The sequence below is a fragment of the Rhea pennata genome, chromosome 2 (genome assembly GCF_028389875.1).
Source record: "Rhea pennata isolate bPtePen1 chromosome 2, bPtePen1.pri, whole genome shotgun sequence".
Taxonomy (NCBI): domain Eukaryota; kingdom Metazoa; phylum Chordata; class Aves; order Rheiformes; family Rheidae; genus Rhea; species Rhea pennata.
This window is the reverse complement of record NC_084664.1, coordinates 84,869,810-84,891,380: the sequence shown is the minus strand read 5'-3', so window position 1 is coordinate 84,891,380 and position 21,571 is coordinate 84,869,810. Positions and strand designations below refer to the sequence as shown.

Genomic DNA, 21,571 nt, shown 5'->3' with positions numbered 1-21,571 from the left:
CAAAACAGCATCTTCTATTGTCACTCCCAAAGAAAGAGTACTTGGCTAGAGGGATCACTGACTCTGACCCAGCAGGCTACTGCTTATATAATTCTTAGTGCAGAGCTGGGCCCAGTTAATTAGTTCTGTTCTGAGTAAAGGATATTCCGTCTATGTGATACGCTTACACTTTTTCCAGGACCAAAACTTGTGTTCTTGCATAGCACCGTGCATATCTCTTGGCACTACCAACCAGTCTGGGTGACTCTAAAATAGCAAATAACATCACACACAAGAATATTGCACCTAGAAATTTATGCTCAGAGAAAATCTGTGAGAAAAATATCTTGTCATATTGCGAAGCCTTTAAAACAGTGATGGACTTAGCACCTGTTCCAGTGATTAATTAAAGTAACACTACTCGATGTTGAGTTGTGATGTGATTATTTCTGACCTGTGGACATGATTGATGACCAAAGTTACTTCCTGTAAACCTGTTATCTCTTGTTCTGGAACAACCAAATTACAGTTCACAGCATATACATATACATATATACATATATATATATATACACACATGCATATATATATATATATATGTAGTTTGGCTTATCTCTTTGGGCTGAAAACCTACAAACCTGCTGTTGATTCAGAGAACAGAGAAAGAAGAATGGTTTCTATGTGCTCTGAGATCCTGTTCTTTGTGCAGAAGTAAGAAGTACAACTGTTTTTCCACATTTGGCTACCATCTAGAGTATAGGAGAAGTAAATTAGATAGGATCAGGAGACACTTAAGAAAAACCCTGATTTCCAGAACTTCTTCTCCAAGACATGAGGAAGAGGTGTGGGCCAAAGGAATTAATTTCCCTGTATTATGTTTATTTCAGCAGGACCAAAAGGCTACTAAGGATTCTGCTCCGTCTTTCCTAAGTAAAAAGCAGATTTACCCCACCTCTCCCTACTAAGTCAGAATCAGCACTGCAGCTGGTGTCAGCAGTGTGTTTCATAATATCATTCTCTAGAGAATTTGTAACAATAGACAGCTAAACACAAGAACCAGATGCTGGAAAACAGAAGATAAGAAAAGTAAATGTCATTTGCCTTGTTTAATATACAGTCACTTAGGTTACCATCACACACAGAGTTGGGCTGTTTTAATTAAGAAGTTTGTGCTGATGTCACAAATTCAAGTCAGGTAAATACATTGCCATTTAGCACATACATAAAAAACTTTTGATTAAACACACATGAATAGAAAATTAAGGCAAAGCAGATACTGCTACTGCAATCCACGCTGAAGAGCTACTGCAGTTATTAAGATGCCTTTAGACTTTTTAATTAGTTAAAATGTTAATGAAGGAGAATATTGGATGAGCTGCTAGTAGTGCTGCATCCCAGCTGCTGTAAATCTCACAAAGAGATCTGAAATCATACAGTGGGGGCACTGGTTAATAACCTACCTATCACTAGCACTCCACATATTTTCTGTGAGATTTTAGGGTTGGCTCTGATGTCACAAGCTCTTATTTCTACTGAAGTTCTTGTGTTTTCTATATCAATTAATTTCTTTTGATATATGTAACACTCAGCTCTCCCTTTAATCAACTATTATCCTCTTTCCCAGCTCTGTATGCATACCTTCTTGGCTTCGAGTAAAGGTAGAGTGAGAATTACAGTCCAGTTTCCTGGGCTTAATCAGCTGGTGCTTTAAGACATGTTGTGCAGTTTTGGAAATCCCAGAGTAGTATGTGCCCCTGCTGCAGAACCTGCATAGCACAACCAGCAAATACGAAGAATAAAAAATGATGTAAAGAAGTGCACGGTTTTGTAAAAGTAGCATACACATGGGCCGGTGTTTTCTGGTGTTTTTGTTGTTTCTTCCCCCAGCCCAGGAGCTACGACTAGGCAAGTGTGATCAAAAGATGTTTAAGGAGCTCAGGAAGAACAGAGACCTCCCTCCCTCACCCCACCCCACCATTTCTGAAAGGATCACTGTGTGACTTCTCACTTTGGACATGCCCGATTAGCTTATGTTTCTCTTATGTTTCTCTTCACATTGCTTAATAATTATGCTCATTGCTTTCACATTTAAAAGGCCATACACATATTTGAAAGAATCATACCAAATCCAGTGGTCAAAGGTGCTTTGCTACTTGATCATTTAGGCCACATACAGACCATGGTTTCTCTATGAGTTTTCCAGAGTCATTAGGTCCAGAGATATTACAACCAAAATTCAACATTTTCTGTCAGTCAAACTATCAATTTAATGCTGTATTATGTGAATTTCATGGAGCAGTTTTTCAATCTAAAGTTACACCTGGCATGAGTCTTTTGCCATAAGCCATAAAAAGAGCTATGTTATGAAAGATAAACTTAAAGAAAAGAATTTGTAGTAAAGGCAAAATTTTGACTGGCATATAGAAAGCACCTTAACTGTACTGGAAACTCAGAGGCTGAATACATAGTGCTTTGGGGTGGGGAGAAGAGGAAGATATTTTCCCTCTGGGGCTTAATTTTTACATGAAGTATAAAAAGAACAGAGATGTGTTCAGACAGCTGTGTTATGGCTCAGCAAAAACTTAAGTAGAAATATATTTGGTATGAAAAGACAGTACCAACTTCACTCCTGGGTTATTTTTCAGTTTCACAAGAAAAAACCCAACAACACAAAAAATTGTCTTTTATAGCTTCCAAGTTTCCCCTGCTGACTAACTTGTGATAGCCTCAAACCAGAATAACCAGCACTATTTATTCTTTACATTTTTATTGCTATGCCTCCAGTAACCGAAAGAAAACAAAGACAGCAGGCAAACCCCAATATTCTCCTTTACAAAAGGCCTTTGAATAACACATATTGGAACAAAACCTAATCCAGCCAAAATTAGCAAAGGGCATGCAACAAGCCAGTGCTCAAACCTTCTAAAATATGTATCAGCACATAAAAAATCTTACCTTTAGCATTTGCAGCATTGTATGTAGTCTAACTTTGTTGGTCCAAGTGGAATGAAATAACAGAGAAGACAGCAGTAGGCTTCCTAGAAGTGGTTTCACACAACTAGAACATGTAACAAAGAATCACGTCCTTTTGATTATGATAGCACATCTGCAGAAATTATAAAAGCACCTTGACAATTCTAAAGGATGAATTAAAAAAAAATTGTAAAGATGATACAACTTTCTAATGCAGTTAACAGGATTTTTGCACAGAGGAGCTCTTTCTTCTACTAATACACTCTGGTGAATAATAAGTATTAGTTTGTCCTTACTCTGTGAAGGATCAACATCCAAGTGTAGCATTGCACAATAAACAAGGCTACATTATCAAGACCAAACACAGGAAGGAATGTAGGATGCCATGGCTATATCTAACCTGTGGGAAAGCAGTACTGCTTTCCCATGTCAGGAAAAGACTCCAGTTTGCATATTCCTCCCATTTCGGCCCATCCTGGTTTCAGGAGAGCAAATATAAACAGCTTAGATGGATTGGAGCCTCCGCTCTCTCTACAATATTATCAGGATTTTAAAGAGTTCAGGAGTTTGGGAGTGGGATTTGGCATGCCCTTGGATTCACTTGCCCTTTAGGGCAGCTGTTAATCACCTGCCTACCTATCTAGTCAGCTTATGAAATACATGAAATAAGATTTCTAACTAAAAACTCGATATTGTCGCTGTATGTTATTTCCACTGACATCTGCAATCTGGATAGGATTGCATTCTTGTAGAAGGATGCCTGAGACAGGTACCCTCAAAGAGGTTTGCTTGCATTCTGGTAGTAAATCAACTGCAACAACATGTAAAACAGCGTGGCCTTCTTCTCTTATAGAAACACACAGTTGTGCCAGTTTAGTGAAACTAAGAAGAGTTAATTTGATCTCTTTAATCCTCCAGTACAACTTCCCTTGAAAAGTAAGGAGAGAACATTTTTTCACACTTTTTAGAAGGTGTTTACAAGCAAACACGATCTATGAGAGAAGGGTGGGATATCAGGACTCCTCTGCTGGACCAGCTGTGTAGCTGTAGGCAATGACAGAAGGAAATTCTCAGTAATAGGCCTTTTCCTATAGCACGATACAGAGGCAGGCTGTCAGCCAACTAAACTGCAAAGATTAGTACCTCACCTGCCACCACATAAGTGTGGATCTACCCTTCCCTTTATGTGTCTTTGTCCTTCTTTTTGCTGCATTCCTCTTCACAATGAGATCACACCTCTTTTCTGAGCTTAGGCAACTAAATATGTATTTTTGCTGTGTTTATTCATAACAATCTCACAAGCTGTAAGTAGCTCATCTTGCTCTTTTCTCCCTTTTTCATCTACAACAATAGTTGTACAGAAATAAATTGCAAATAAAATGAAACCTAAATGAAGTCTGGCAATTTTGTGTTTGTAAATGGGGAGAATTCATTCATATCACTGTATAATTTGTGTTAGCTGTGACCATTGATTCTCCCCTTTTCCATTGATTATATGTCTGCCTAACTTCAAAAGAGTTATTCTCTCTTGCAAAGAGCTGAGAACAAGATCAACTGACAATTAATTTTAAACATGGTCTTTTAAGGAACCATTTTCTGTGACAGCATCTTTTACCCTTTCTTCTGTATAACTCCTTTTACCTTTCAGTACCAATCCATTAACTTGGTCATTTATGAGTTCATTTTTCCTCCAAACAATGCTCATACCTTTTCCATTCAATATAATGACAGTAGTTTGGGGAGAGGTTAGGAACAAGCCTTTGTACATACTACCAATGTCAGACAAAATACTTCCTGAAACCAGGCAGGTACATGTCACAACTACCATTTGTTAATAAATATTAAGTGTTCGGTGAGGGTCAAGTATATGTCAAAGGAGTAAGGTACTTAATTTAGGGGAAATAGAAACATGCAACAGAACTAAAATTCTGAGATAACCTGTTGTTTTTCTACTAGTTTTCTTACTGGATTTTACACTAACACTGACCCATGGAAATTTATGTCAAGATTTTTTTCTGACAGCATTCAGATCTTGATTACTGTACCTCATAAAAATTCGGCTTCACAGAACTGAATAGACAGGCTCATTTCAAATACATGTTTTTTTCTATAGAAATAGAAAAAAAAAAGATTGGGAGACTATTTACAAATATGTCCATATTTGTAAAACATACATTGTTACAGAAACAGCTAATTGTTATTCCCATTACCATTTCCAATGTTTTTGTCTCTGATGATTCTCAGGAGAAATTGTGTTGAGAATGTATTTAGCCAGCCACACAGAAGACTACAGAAAAGGAAATGTGTGCAGAAGATGAAAACAAGAAACTCAGCAGTGCATCGCCTAATATGACTTTCAACATATTTCAGATGACTTAAGGCTGAATATTGAATTAATGAAGACCTTTGTTATTGAGGTGGTCACTATACACTGAGTAATCTGATATATTAGCTGTGGGTTTTTTTTTCTTTTGTTGAAGTATTTCACAGTTCTCTTCAGATCTGTTATGTTAGCTCCTCACAGAAACTGTAGAATGAACAATTTATGGTATCAGAAAGAAGGCAACTGACAACAAATACAAAATTCTTGCTTGCTAATTCCCCACTCCAACTGTGAAAAAGGATCATGTAGACAAAAACAAAACAAAATATTGCAACAAGAATGAGTTTATGCTGATAGCAAATAGTCAACACCCTCAGACCAACTGACTCTGGAAAATTTATAGGGAAACTGAAAACCCCCAGATGAAAAACAGGAACGCTGTTTTTTTTTCCAGGCTGAACAATTTACCCCCATTTACATATACAGGCAGCTTACTAAATTATAAATTTATGTAAGTATCTTCTATTTACTATAACTGGCAATAGAAATAAGAAAATTAGCCTGTTCTTGTTGCTTGGCTTTAGTGAATAAAAGGCATGGTATTTTTTTAATAAACTATAGGACAGCATATTTACATGTGATTTTCTGTAAAGCAATTAAAACTTGAAAGGTTGAAAAGGTATTTTATGTTATATATTCAAAATATTTAAACCCTGTAGAGATTACCACTCATAAAGAAACAGAATATAGACTGACCAAAATTAAATTACAGTGACTTTCAATCTTATAAATCCCTGAATTTATTTTTTGTAAAGATCTATAACATTACGTACAACTACCCTGACTCAGGAATTAAAAGCATATTTTGTACTTACAGAACTCTAATATCGTGAGAAAGTGGTGTGATCTGTTTTACACACCTAGCATTTTATTTCTGTAAGACATGGGATAATGACTTCCTTTTTGTTTTCTTTTTTATGAAAATATCCTCATTTTTGGTGCAAACATTCATGTTTAAAATTTATATCACAGATTGATGAAGATTTCTTGAATGTTTAGTGAAAAACAAAGCAAAGCAAAACAAAACATGCAGTAGAAATTAGAAATCACTACATGTAGAATGACTCATAGTTTACAACTGTACTTCAAGGGACCTTGAAATCAACAACAGAATATGGAAATTTGCCATATTTGAAAATTCTGTTCATCATTTGGTAGAAACACAAGCTAAGCAAGAGGCTCAATGTATATATCACTGTTTGAAATACCTGATCTCTTGGTGGATAGTTTTAACAGACAGATCAAAGAAATTAACCTATTCTTCAGGGATCAATACACAGTTGACTGGCAGGATAAGTAAATGGCTGTGGATAGACGTGTTTTTCCAGAGCCATTTGTTAGCCCAGGAGAGATCACGGCTCCCAGTACTTGCTCATTATTGCCCCATTGCAAGGAGCTGTTGACCCAGGATCTGTTATATGAGCACTGTTTATACTAACACTATTTATATTCGCAACCTGGATCTTTGCTAGCCAACCGCATTTGCCTTCTTCCATAAACTCTGATCTCTTTTCAGCAGAAGCCTCATTCTCCAAGTCAAGAAAGTATTTGTAAGAATAAAAATTTTCAAATAGCAAAATTTGAAATATAAGTAAAATATTGGCTTTAAGCCCATTTTATATTCCTTGAAAGATGTTTTTATTAGAAGAGCTGGCCTGAAAAAGTATTTAACAAATGTGTAAATATAATCTACATTATTAACACATTTTCAAATAAAATTATATTAACTTATTTTTCAGATATAATTTCCTCTAAAATGGCTATTATTTATTTTTATGATAAAATTCCACACATACAATATATTCTTGTTTAAAAGTAGAATTTTGTTTTCTGCTCCAAAGCAGGAAAAACAACAGAAAAATCTCATTCTACGTCCTCACTCCTTTAATTTTTCGGTTCAGAACTATGTCGTATTTTGTTTCAGCAATTCTTGTTTACTTCTGAAGTGGAAAACTTTTGGTGTGTCTGGCCACATTACACTCTACCACTGCATAGTGGTCCTGACCATTCAAGACTAAGGCTCCTGACAGTTAAGTCTCTTGCTCTTCAGTCTGCCAGGCAGGCTGCTATGGAGGTAATACCTGTGGGCCAGGCACTAGTTTAATCTATCTAACAATAAATAAGTTATATACATTTCTATCAATCAATAACAATGTGTACTGGAATGTACACATGTACAGGAAAAAAAAAAAAAAGCCCTGGGGAGATTGCCAGAAATTACTTTCAAAAGTACAAGAGATATAACTTTGTAAATACATGAAAACAGAATATGCAACCTTTCAGTTTTTCAGAACTTACTTGTCTGATTAATGTTAGCATTTTAGAAACAATTTAGCATATTACTGATAAGTCATTGATGAGCATATTTTGCAGGAATTAAGAAGTACTTTCTTATAACTCCATGGGAATTAAGAAGTATCTCCTTATAACCAGCTAGGAAAGATGGAGTTAAACACAGGCATGAGTACAGAAATAAGAAAAAAAAAAAGTGGCAGAAAATAAGTTTTATGACTCTAGAGTAATACCTTTACTGATACTGTTTTTTTTTTTTTTCAGGTGGATGATAGGTTATGGTATTGTTGCCTTTGGACAAAATAAATTAAAAAAAAAAAAGGATAAGATTCTTTCTGCTCATATTTGAAAAACACTCAGGTCATCAAGCCATGGCCCTATGTAACTATAAACATATATCTGAAAAAAATATACTGAAGATGTTCATGAAAAAAGACTGTATGTCCCTGTAAATGAAATGATGAGGACAGAATTCAAGAAAAGAACACTATGTAGGAAGTTCTAGTGTCTGGGTCAACCTTTTGCTTGCTTTGGCTGTTCTTTTAAGGCACTTTTTCGTAGTGGTAGTATAACTAATCGATGCCTGTACAGTGCCTGTAAGTTCACAGGGATATAGTCTGGAACTCTTGTGAAGAGAGATAGTAGGAAAAGAACTGCTAAACTCCACTCAATGCTTTGAAAATTTACCTCCTAGTGTTCTTGAAAATTATTTCTCCTGTGTGGAGAGAACTAGAAGGCAGGAAGTAATTAACTGAGGTAAGATTGTCCTAAAAAAAAAAAAAAAAAAAAAAAAAAAAAAAAAAAGAAAAGAAAGAGAGAAAGAAAGAAAAAAGAAAAGAAATAGTTTCCTAAATCAGAACTTTTACAGATGATTTGGGGACATTCAAAAAGCTCTCATCATCTTTAAACTCCTTTTCTTGCTGCCTTACCAGCAACCAGAACACAGGAAGACAAGCTTTATTTTACAGAGGGAAAATTGAGAGTTTTAGACCCCTGCTATCTTCAGTAGGGAGACTTCTGCAGGTTTCTGGACAGATTATTGAAAGAAATATCTTTTTATTATTATTAGCTGGTCACTTTAAATACTTCTCCATTATCTTCTGCATCCCTTGTGTCCTTACAAATTTGCTTAGAGTTATATTTTTGTGTATGACTGAATCTCAAATTTGTAATTTTTCTAACAGTGAAACATAACATAACCACTGCTGACCCCAATTACAGTCAAGATTGTACAGACTTATTCATATGTGCTGAATGATTTGGTCTGTAATAACAATACATATATTTATAGAATTCTTCTTTTCTACCTCCCTGAAGCTACACACTGACCAAGATAAAGGAGATGGAAATTTAAAATACATATTAACAGGAGATGGGGCTGGCAGTCTGTTCATTATAGATGAAAATACAGGAGATATTCATGCTGCAAAGAAATTGGACAGAGAAGAAAAGTCCCTCTATGTGCTACGTGCCAAGGCTATAGACAGAAAGACTGGAAGACAAGTGGAGCCAGAATCTGAATTTATCATTAAAATCCACGATATCAATGACAATGAACCAAAATTCACCAAGGACATGTACACCGCCAGTATTCCGGAGATGTCTGGAGTTGGTAGGTAAAAACTTATCCTTAAGTAAAATGCAAATAGGTTTGGGTGGATTTGGAACGTATAAGTAATTTGTTATTTGAGGTATTTAAAACAAGCTTCTGTGAATATCCATGGAACAATTTTTGTTGACAGCAATGTATCATAAATGATTGGTTCACTCATTTATTTGTTTCATCTTCATCCACTTTTTAATCCTTTTTCCACAATATAAGTTACTCTTTGCTATTTTACGCCACTGTTATCAGCAAGTAAAGTAGCATATAAGGTTGTTTTATCAGTTACTACATAGTTTTGCCGCAGCTGAGAATACCTTGCACAAAATCTGGTTGTAAAGAGTCTAATTCACTGAACCTTTCTGTACCTTCACAAACAAACAATGTTAAACATGCAAAACATGTAAGTAAATCAATTCATGCATCAAAATAATGAAAAATATGTCCCTAAATACCTAAGATTTTTTTTCTCTCTTTGGTCTCAAAATCTCTCTTTTTTTTTCATATAGTCTCTCTTCTTCCTTCCTTTTTTTTAAAGATGTAAATATGTGAAACCCTCCCCTAATAAAATAACTATTTAAAGAGATACATATTTTTCTTAATGGTTCAAAAGGTTACAGCTTTTCACAGCTGCTGAAAATGTAGAATTTCATTAGAAGTTGGGTAAGAAATATAGCCTCAAAAGAAAATCATTCTCTAGATTTTGTTCAAATAATTTAAAATGATAGAGAATGCTCACTCGTATACATTCATCAGAAGCTATCATGATTACCTAAGTGCTTTACTTTTTTAGAGTAGAAATAGTTTGATAAGATGAGTAAGCATAAGTTACATCGGCCATGGGCAACAAGTGACAGATAAATTGTCAATGGTTATTTACTTACCATGCATTATTTTAATGGTTTGCAAAATCAGCTCCAGATGATGGCATTGATGAGAGAGAGAATAAAATACCAGTCAACACTGGTGACCAATATGTATCATTACAAGGCAATTTCCAGAAACTAGTCATTATCATTGAGAGCAGTAGTGGAAGCATAAAAGCCAGACTAGCTCTATTTTATAAGCATGAAAAGGTAATTCGTACACTACTGTATGTGATGCAAAGGGTACAAGAGAGGTTTACCTAAAGATACATGGAAAATAGAGACATCCCTTCTAATTCAGAGTTTACTTTGCTGATAATCTGTGAAGGAAAAATGTTCAAAGTGCATCTGTCACTCTATTTGAAATACATTCACAAGGCAGGAACTGTGTAGGAATATAGAAAGGAAAAAGCACACTGTCCAACTTTGACCTTATCATTTAGCCCAACTGCATTAGTCAATGGAGAAACATGAATAAAAGAGAGTAGCATCAGACCCAGTGCCTTGGCACTGTCTTTGAAATTTTAAGTCTTTGAGAAGTCTATCTTTGACGAGGATGATGATAATATAAATACCATTATGTACACTGAATTTACTTTAAACTGAGAGAGTGTCCATAAAAGACCCAGTAAAAGAGAGATTTCCTGTGAAGATAGCATTAAAGTATTTAAACAGTAAAAAGGCCCTTAGCTTCCAGTGTAAAGGCAATAATGGGATCTGATTACTCTTTTTTTTTTTTTTTTTTTTTTTTTTTTTTTGACATTTACATTTAGAGGTATAAAAACTCCACCAGAAACGAAATTTTTATCATTCAGATTTGAATGGATATAAGCAATTTTGTAGTTTCTTACGGTAGCAGAGAATAAGGCCCCAAATGCAGCTCAGTGTATTCAGGAAACAGAAATTTCATGAACTCTGAAGTCAGTCATAAGAACTCTAATTCAACAGTCAGGGAGCGGGGCATCCATTTAATCAGGCATATACGTAGATGAGAACTACAGTAAGATTTTCATCCTTGAAGGACCCTTTTCCCATTCCTCCAGATGAGGAAGCAGATGCCATGACTGGGAAAAATGACTTGGAGTGAAAGGGTGAGATTCACCTCTAAGTGGAATGCAATTTACAGGTGAGCATGCAGCCCTTCTCGTAACACACACAATAGAATACAGAAAACACAGCATGAAGATGGTGTATGAAATATCTAGACAAAGGAAGAGAGGTGAACGTAGGCCAAAAAAACATATACTAGCCACTGCATACAAGAAAAAGGAAAAAAAAAAGGGGGGGGGGAGGGGAAGAAGAAAAAAGATTGAAAAAAATTAAACTCAAAACAATATAGTGTGGTTACGAGCTGTGTAAATAGCTCCTGGTACACACTTTCCATGATGGCTAGGATGTCCACTACAGAATTTAAAATGCATTATGGAAATGGTATTTAAGTAGAAATAATTTTTCATTCAATATACACGAGTTAATGCATAACTACATGCTTTTGTTTTGTCTAGATATGCAGCCCATGTCATTTTTTATTGAAGTAATAATTATTGCAGAGCATCACAAATTATCAGCCTTGTACAAAGCCAAGGTTCATAACATCTCATACAATCTCTTCAGTGGTTTTAGCGTATTTTGCTAGTGGTAGATTAGACAGGCAAAAAGAAGTCCCAAAGCTATATTTGGATGTGGAAACAAGCTTATGTGAAGGCTATGTTTTGCAACTCATTTAAATGATCCTGAACTGTGAGAACTTCCGGTGGAATGTGAAGTTGGAGGGTTGTGTAAAACAAGTAACAAAAGAAGAACAAACTATCCTGAGGACTTATTGAGTAAGAGTAGTGTCTTTCAGGGTTATTGTTTTTGTAAAGATAAGTGTATCTTAAAGAAAAAAAGACAGAAAATATATTACAACAACAACAACAAAAACAGAGATCAATGAAGTGCAGTGCAGAAAAGAGGAAGACCTCAGAATAAAGGATTGAGTGCCTCTTAATGCTAAAAGTGCCTCTCTAAGAAATGGAACAGAATAGGAATAGAAAAACAAGAAACAAGAATGCCTGGCAAACAGAGATCATCTTTATAAAGACTATATAGAAAGAAAAAGCTAGTGGAGTCCTGCATTACCTGCTATAAACACTTAAGATCATGAAAGTTATTTGATATGACTGTGCCTACACAGATTCTTTCATGTCTAACCAAGTAACATCCTGACTGGAAAGAACTATGCAAGTACGCTATACGTATTTTAAGAAACAGATGATGAGCATGAGCAGGCCAAAAAGTTTTGGGAAAATCCAGGTTTCTTCCCATCCTTTACCTCTTCCTTCCACTTTTGTTCCTAAAAATATAAAAATTTATTCATATAAATATATATATATATATGTATGTATGTATACATATTTTTTTCAAAATTAACACATATGAAAAGATATTTAAGAAAGTTCAGGAAAATGATATTAAGATTGAGAAGATGAAGAGGAGTCATTGCTAGCAGTGTTTCCAGCAACTTGTGTATCTGTTATTCAAACACCAACTCACATACATATTTCTTCCTGTGTTATTGCCTGTTTCTTAGAATAACTAGATTTAGAGCACACAAGGGAGAAAGATAAACCAAAACTGACAGAATGTGTGATTTTCAGTATCAACAGGCAAACCTTGCTCATATTTAACTGGTTTGGTAACAAGAACAGTGAAAAGGTATCACGGATTTTTAGCACAATTCAAGCCCAATTCAAGCATGAATGCTTATTTGTGCATTAGTTTGTACTAATCCCATGCTGCTGCATTTATATTGCAACCATCAAGTTATGCATAAATTAGCTATAATTTGGCTATACAAATTGACTATGCCTAAATGTGATACAATCATACCTCCGATAGCATTATGGGTATACCTAAAATGCTGCGTAGTGAAGTTAGTTCTAGAAGTAATCAAAACCATTGAACTGAGTTGACTGAAGTATCATTTCAGATAAATTTTATGGAAATGATCATGCAAACTGCTCACAGTCATATTAACTTAAAAAATTAAACGAGAAATTTAGTTTAAGAGATTCTAAAACTCAGTAACATGGAATTTCTCATTAAAATCAGCTACTATACTGAAGGACTGGAGGATAATAACTGCTGTAGCTATATTTTTAAGGAGTGCTAGAGCTGACTGGAAGAATTACAGACTGCTGAGATTTATTTCAGAGCTATGTAAATTGGCTCCATAAAATCTGAAGAGTTCTATAAAATAGTTCCAAAAATGAGAAAAATATGTGAGACAGTCCCATAAAAGCTAATCAAAACAAAATACAGAAAGTAAAGGAAAAGAAGGTACTCGACATTTTAAATTTATGGAATGCCAAAACCATAAGATGAAATCTTGGCTACAATGGAGGGCAGATAGACATCAAGCATAACATATTCTGATATGGTTATGTTTTAGAAATACTTTGGGAGGAAAGTTCAGAGATGGTAAATCAAGTTATGAATCTTGGGAATAATCTTAAATTTCCTCTTCATGCAGAAGGAATAGAACTGCCCTAATCATGCTGAAAATAATCTCATTTCAATTTTGAGGCTTTCTTCAGGGACAGTCTATTAAGGGTCAAAAGCATGTTAAATTGGAATAAGCTGTGATCTCTTTATCTTTTCCTAATGAAAGATGCTTGCTAAAAAATTGAAGCCCTCACTGTGAAAATGATTTTTCTCAGGATATATATATAAAAAAAAGTTATTAAGACATTTTTAAAGGGGGAAGTTAGCAATAAGATGCCCTGTGGAGTTCAATTCCTTTTGACTCCTAGGTCAATATTGTTACATCCCCTCTTACCTCTCCTGCTAATTTTAGTGGATAATGTTTACCGTTGTTCTCATTAAGCATTTTTAGCATGGAGCTGGTTAGTATTTCATAACACATTTTTAATCTTTAAATTGATCTTTTTAAGAGAAAGGATAATGCTTAATTTACCTTGGCATTCATTTCTTCCTACTCAACTCCACTGAGCTGCTCTGGATTTTATAGATCTAACCAAAGGCAGCTCCTGAGACAGAATTTCTACGTGATAAGATTTGTGTAACGTATAAATATAAATGGCCATATTATAAGTGGATAAATTTAAAATTACTGATTTTCCCATTAATTTTTTTCACTGCAAATAAAGCCAGCCTAAAAGTTTTCTTCTCAGCAGGACAGATAGATAGAGGGGCATTATATATGAATTTGGCTGGTTTAAAGCAGACATAGAGGATCACAAAATGCCTGCACATGCCTTGTATTTAACAGCCACTCTAAATAATACATATTATATATATACTTGCACACACACATGTGTGTGTGTATATATATATATATATATATATATATATATGTATATATAATATATACCCACAAAGAGAAAGAGAGAAAAAGCTGAAATTGCAATAAAACATACACGGGAAGATGCATTACTACTGCCATCCTTCTTACCAAGCTACTGCCTGGGTAATGCAGTAATATATAGTGCAATATCAGTTACACAAAGGCGATGAATGTACTAGAAGCTACATTATCATTGTTCACTGCTCTACAGTCTCTCTTTAGACTCATTAAGAATCACAACTACCACTAGCTTTCAATAAGACTGCGTTCTGATATTTATTTTAGCATAGTTGCATCACTTTTTTCAGAGCCATATAATCATAATTATGCATCCCTCAAGAACAGTTTGTTCTGTTTCAGGCTATATGAGAGGCTCTTACATGAAAAAGTGGGCCTTATACAGAGGAAAAACAGAAACTTAAACCAAATACAGTAACCATTGCATTTTCTATTTCTGAATTTGCTTGTGTCAGTAAGCATTAATCTACAAATGTATGTAAAAGAGTAAACGGAGGCAGCTCTCATCTTTCATAATTCAGCAGGAAATAATTATGTTTTCTCCACTGCAAATTTTCTCTGGTTTCAGACGCTTATAAACAAAGGCTGTGGCTGACTGGTTTAGCTTTATCACAAGCATGCAAAAACTATTTCGCTAACCTGCAAAATTTTGGACTGGTAGTTGTTAACACACACTCTGTCCAAAAATAAATCATTGAGTTAGCTTGAAGAGAAAGATATATTACAAATAAATATTTTTCCACATGTTGATATTTTATATTCTGCAGTTAGAATATGGCACTAAAATTCCTTTTCGATTCCATTCAAACCAAGCACAGTAGCAGAAATGCTGTGCCTAGAATACTTTCTATATTTCAGCTTGTATTTACCGCTATAACTGAAGAATTTCAAGATCTTTACAATTGTCAAAATCTGCTAGAACAGGGCATTCTTCTTTATATGCATTATTTTAACCGCTTTTAATTTAGTTTATTGTTTGCTTTATTGTTTGCTAAACGAGTCTTTATAAGGAAGAAATTTCCCTTTCTTTCAGCAAAATAAAGATAACAATATAAGAGTTTAATGCCTCTTAAAACTTATTTTAAAGAAAATATCAAAGTGAACAACTTTTTTTTCCAGAACATTTAACAAAATGCAGGTTTAATGTTAAAAGAAATTTTTTGTGTGTTTGGGGCATACGTTTTGTTCGATATTTGCATAGTTTTTTTACAATAGGCTTACACTATACTTTTTTTTAGAAAAATGCATAGGATTCTCTATAAATATTTTATGCTTGGTATGAGGAAGAATATTTTCAGAAAAACATGAGGGTGTCCTTCTTTTTCAGACTATGCATTTACAGTTACAAAAAAAGAATAACTGAAACTCCAAAGGAATCTTATTTAGGTCATGATTTTTATTTTCCTTAAGTTACTGTATCATTTGTATAGTGTATCATTTGTATAATATGCCAGCATTTTGCTCACAAAAGGAGGTCTCTTCTGTAGGAAACTTGCTAGAGCTCTGATACTATAAACAGATTACTCTGAGTTTGTACAGTTCCACTGACTTAAAGCTTGACATAACAAAAGTGTTAGGATCCTCCTGAGTGGATTTTATCCTAGGATTAATGCATACAACATTTGTAGCATTTAAATGTCCTTTCACAACTGCTTTTTCTTCCGCCCTTAGCTGTATCTATATATACAGAGAGTGTAACTGGATACAAAAAATTATATATAATGTAGAATTTTTGGCTCGTAAGGAACCAGAAAGAAACCATCCTGAAGGAAATTCCTGACTCAAATGAAAAACAATAGCTTCAGTGTAGGATCAAATCAAGAAATGTATTTAATGCTTGTATATTAACAGTCTCATTTTGGGAAGATTATAGTTGCACATTTCTACTAAACATCCTAATATAATATATAAAATTAAAAGTATACGATGAATTTCTATATTATACTTTTTCCTTCAGAGCTTTAATTATTTTGTCTTTACATGAAACATTTTATCCATAACAGGTTATAAAACATTGCCGAAGAAGAAATTGATTAAAAATCTCTTTTAAAGGTATTATATGCAATCACTTCAAAACTAATATATACGAATATACATATATGAAGGTAAGGATTAAGCTTCAATAGAGAAATTATGACAACAAATTTGAAAATTTTCTCATAAGCCACCAAGCTATGGTACCTTTAAAGTTTATGCAGAGGATATTAATGTCTGAAAGAACTGAGAGCCATGGCCCCTTCAGAAAAACAAAGGACAAAAATCAGTGCTAATAAGATTCAGATCAGTGCTACTGAGGAATTCAAATAATTCACAAACTTAAGAGCTACAGAATACTTCAACATTGCAGATAAGCAGATCTTTAATCTACAACCCAAAGGAGCAGCTGTACTTTTATTATCTCTCTGTTCCTAGCTGTGTGATCTTATGCCTTACCTGCTGCCTGTCTAACCCCACAATAAGTCAGTTTAGGGAACTAGATTACCAGAAAATTAAGTTATTTGATTGTAATATTCTTTTTCTGCCACCTTTGTTCTTGTATCAGAGAAGCACTGGAGCTGGTGCTAGGAAAGCGGTGGGAGCAGGCAGAACAGGGCAGGAGAGACTGTGTCATTCAGTGATAGTTAGACATCGCTAAAAATAGTTTGGTATATTCATTTCTCTTCAGCAAGAAAAGCTTCTGATCTTCTAAACAGGATTCCTCACATTTTTTTCTTCCTTTCTGACCTTCCCCCCTTTCGGGAGAGTGACTCCTCCTTGGCTTATTGTGAAAACGCAAGTCTGAGCCAGCACAACAGGGAAACCAGAACCATCTACTGACCCACAGCAAGTAACTGCTTGGTTCTAGTTCTAGACAAAATGTAAACACAGGGACTAAAATGTAAACATTTCTCACGTTTCCATAGTGAGGGAGCCAAGTTGTTGCCCACAGCCTCTGCTAAAAGCTCGTGAGGGTATCTGAGCTCCCATATGCAGCCACCTGCTCACCCCTGACGGCAGGTGGGCTCAGCTGTTTCTTGGAGGGAGAGAGAAGGCCATAGCAGCTCAAATGCGGCGACCAGTAAGTGGGATGGTGGAGTGGTAAAGCAGCAGGTAGGGCGTGAAAGTCTGTCAGCTAGCTGGCCTAAACTTCGGAGATATCATTTCAAGGTCACTAGTCACTAAGAACTTGCTTAATCGCTGCGTGCTGGGATTTCCCACCCCTCGGTGGACAGCAAGCACAATCCCACCCTGCAGGCGCGAGATGCATCTCATGAGCCTGCACTCATGGACCTTGCAGTGCCCTTGGCGCGACAGAGCCTTCTCACCCAGTGGGATTTTCAAGCCTGAGCTATGTTAAACACGGCTTCCCCTTAGATGTCTCTCAAAGATTCAGTGCAATACTGTTTGCATGGCTATTTTATTGCATTCATTTTATTCTCCATTATCTGTGCACATAAAAAAGGAAGTGGGTCTGGAGCTCTCTAGATCAGAGCTTGAAATTAGTGTTGAAAGTGCCTGTATCAAACTTCCACTAAAAATTGTTTGATGTATCCATTTCCCTTCCTTTTATTTCAGTAGTTTTTCAACTATAATGCTCTAATCTCTGGACAAAAACATAATGGGGCTGGATTCTTCACATCAGCACTTTTTGCTCACACTGCAGTGCGGTATAATGGGAGATGTTCTGCATTGCTAGAGAGGCTGCCCTTCAGATGGGGTGTTAAACCAAGGCCCCTTCACTCTAGCTTTGATGGCTTCACATTTAGAAAGTGAAAATCTCAATGCTATTCTGAGAATATTAAGGGGCAGTTGTGTTGCTTCAACCAATATTTCTCTCTTTGACATAAATGTGTTACAGTTCACAGATGTGAGTAGCTTGTTTTGGGAGACACAGAAAATACTGAGTTCCTTTGCATGCTACCGTCTTACAGGCATCTAAGTTTTTCCTTCATGAACTGTTGCTAGTATAGTCACCCAATAATTTTGCTTCTTTGAGAATATGCTACGATGAAAAGGGTACAGTGAGCCCCTTCCTATATTTATGTGACCATATAGGAGCCTGCAGCAATTGGACTGCCCATGCTAAGGACTAGAATAGCTGGAACCAATTAGCATTTTTAATGTTAGGACCGTACCTGTCTCTGTCAGGAGGAACACGGCAAATGGAGGCATAGGTATATTATATCCCACATTAAAACTAAAGCACCACAGAAAGATTAAAATAAGCAAATTAATAGTAGGGAGAAGGTAATGTGTTGGCTAAGGGCAGATCTTGCTTTTAAAGTCATAATATTAATTTCTCCATTTCTACCTTGCTAATGCACAAGGTTCTCTCCTGTTGCCTCACACCATATAATTAACTTACCTATGTGGTCTCAGGTATCTGGAAGAAACACCTTTTCTTCATTTAAAGGATTTTCGAGACTAGGATTTCTCAAATGTTGGATCTGTTTTAGGCTGGGAAGACTGGTCGCACAGATCTCAGTCATGAAACAGAATTAATTAGCTCTATATTAAGTCCATTTGAGAATTAGTTAAAATAATGATAAAAGAAATTTATAAATTATATTGAGAATTATTATTTCATTCTTTTATTCTGTGAAATCAAAGCACTATGGCAAACCTTTGGAATATTTTTAGTGTTATCTCCTTCTGAAAACAGAAGCTTTTCAGTATTTTTTAAAAACAGAAGTACTTATTTGAGTGCCTGAATATACATTCCAGTTGCTAACATTATGCAGCTAAATGTAAAATGTCAGGCTGGTTCTTTAAAATCATGCCAGCATATGACAGTGTCTATTTTGTAAGTGGAACACAAAGGCAATTTTCTTCATCGGATTTCTCTACAGTTACTAAATATTTCCAATACGTGTAAATAAGACACAATAAAATGTATTTCGGGGTGAGATGATATACAGCAAGCTATTTTAATGCAATAAAAATTAAAGTAACTAAGCGTTGCTCATGGCACAACGTACACAAAGATGCTTTGAACATAACTTCCAGTGTTCCAAAAAGATAACAGTCTTATCAAACATGCTACTCTCAGACAGGAAACAAAGGCTCAGGTTCCAACATCCTTATTAATCTTGGGTTCCTCATTTAATGAGCTCACCCCCTCCATGCCAGCCTTCCATTTAAGTGGAGCTGCTGAGAACTGAAGACTTTATCTCATGTGAATTAGAATGACCTGGGGTAGTTTTGCTGCAGCGCAACACCACCTGAAATAGCAAGCCCAGGAAAGGCATGTTATTCCCCCAGAACTCTGCCTTCTCCCTAAAAGAGGCCAGAAAATGGCTCCTTAAAGAAATGCAAGGAATTTGAGTGTCTGCCTGCAATGGATTTACTACTGTTGAGTCAGTTGCTTCTTCACTTAAAATAGTTGTCATACATGTATATATGTACACACAAACACACACATATTTATGTATACATATGTAAATAAGCACATATACAAATGCTTATAAACATTACAGAAATCAATTAAATTATGAAAATAGGCATGAAAATTGATAATAAAAAGCTTCTGGCAACACAGAAGATAAACTACAGAAATGGTCATTACACCATGAGTGTGTTTCTTCATTCAATTAATGATGATTCAGCTTGAATTCCTTATTACATTGTATTTTTTTTTCCTCCTTGTTAATCATATAGTCACTTGGGAAATTTCCTGTGCCATACACTGCTTTCAAAGAGTCAGGAAAATGAAAGTAAGAAAAGGTTTATCATAGACTATCATGTCTAACCACTGCTTATTTGAAAATCACTCGATAGTATTCCCACTGATGCTCATCATTTATTAAGTACATGGAGCAATAGACTTATACCATTTCTCACCGCAATCACCACATTTTTCTTAATATCTAGCAAAATGTGTGTTTCCAAGTTTTTCACAAAGACAGCAAGTCTGAAGTTCGCATTTACTTTGCTATGTGCTATCTGATCAGGTGCCTCAGAAGACTTTCCAGAAAAGCTTTTCTCAGCAACCATAGCATATATATGTGATATTGTGAAATTAAGATCAAGCATGATTAAGCTCTCTACAATATCACTTTTACTCCTTATGAAACAGTTCTTCATGTCTTCACATGCAATGTAATATTGCTCACATCTGCTTGGTAACTTTTAAAAAAATATCTAACTTGCTGTCCACTGGATTATGTATGGATGTGTGAATAACCTGCATGGAACAGTGTTGTTGTCAATAAGCCACAAATTTTCATCAAAGCTTTCTGTCAGAAAGTCAACTCAATAACAGTACTTCACTCTGCCCCAAGGCAAATGATAAATAGCCTGTGATAAATAGGACTATGTACACAGTATATTGGAGGCATAAACAAAAAATCGAAAGGTTTATTTCCTCATAAAGTCAAAATATGTGACAGTTGTACAAAACATCTAAATAATAACTACCTCTTTAGGGCACTGAGTCTGGAAGAAAGAGAACATGAAAAAGTCCATTATATTTCATGGACTGAAAGACTAGGATTTAATGAATTCATAGGTAACATTTTAAAAGATACCTTGGCTATCAGGAACTATGTCCACTTGAGGAAGCTGAAAAACTATTTAGGACTGTATGTCCAATTAATTTTCACTGAGACCTAGACATCCCAGTGCCTAAATCAATTTCGGAAATGGTCTCACAGCATATCTAAGAATATTACCTCCACTAATGATTTTGAATCAATAAGTGTAATATTTTCCAGCTAGAAGTCTTCACATCTATGAGATTTGAGATTGTCCAAATGAGACTGTCATGATCTGCATCATTCACTATGACCAAAGCACTACATTCCTGTACTATTATATACGACATTCCTATTCAATATACACATCAATTTGCTGGCATACTGGCAACTCAGAAATATTTAGCAGAAGACTGTGTATGTGAACTGTTTGGAAGACCGTACTCAAGACATTTGAATACTTTTGAAGATTAATGAAAAGTCTAGGGAAAAAAAAAAAAAAAGAAAGTTTCTACTTTTAGAAAAAAAATACTACTTTTTTTCTACCTTAGTTTTCCTTTTAGAGTGTTTCTACTTAAAGGTCTAGGGTGTTTTTTTTTTTTTTTTTTGCAAATACACGTATATATGCAAACTTACATTTACACTTACATATACATG

General features: G+C 35.1%; 1 protein-coding gene across 2 annotated transcripts in view; it reads left to right on the top strand.

Annotated features, from left to right (window-relative positions):
• Positions 1 to 21,571, top strand: part of CDH9 (cadherin 9) — a 68,624-nt gene that overhangs the window by 14,483 nt on the left and 32,570 nt on the right. For both annotated transcript variants that reach the window (XM_062568005.1, XM_062568006.1), the window contains exon 2: positions 8,945 to 9,239. In XM_062568005.1, coding sequence (XP_062423989.1) covers positions 8,945 to 9,239 — 295 coding nt within the window. The remainder of the gene's footprint in view (positions 1 to 8,944; positions 9,240 to 21,571) is intronic.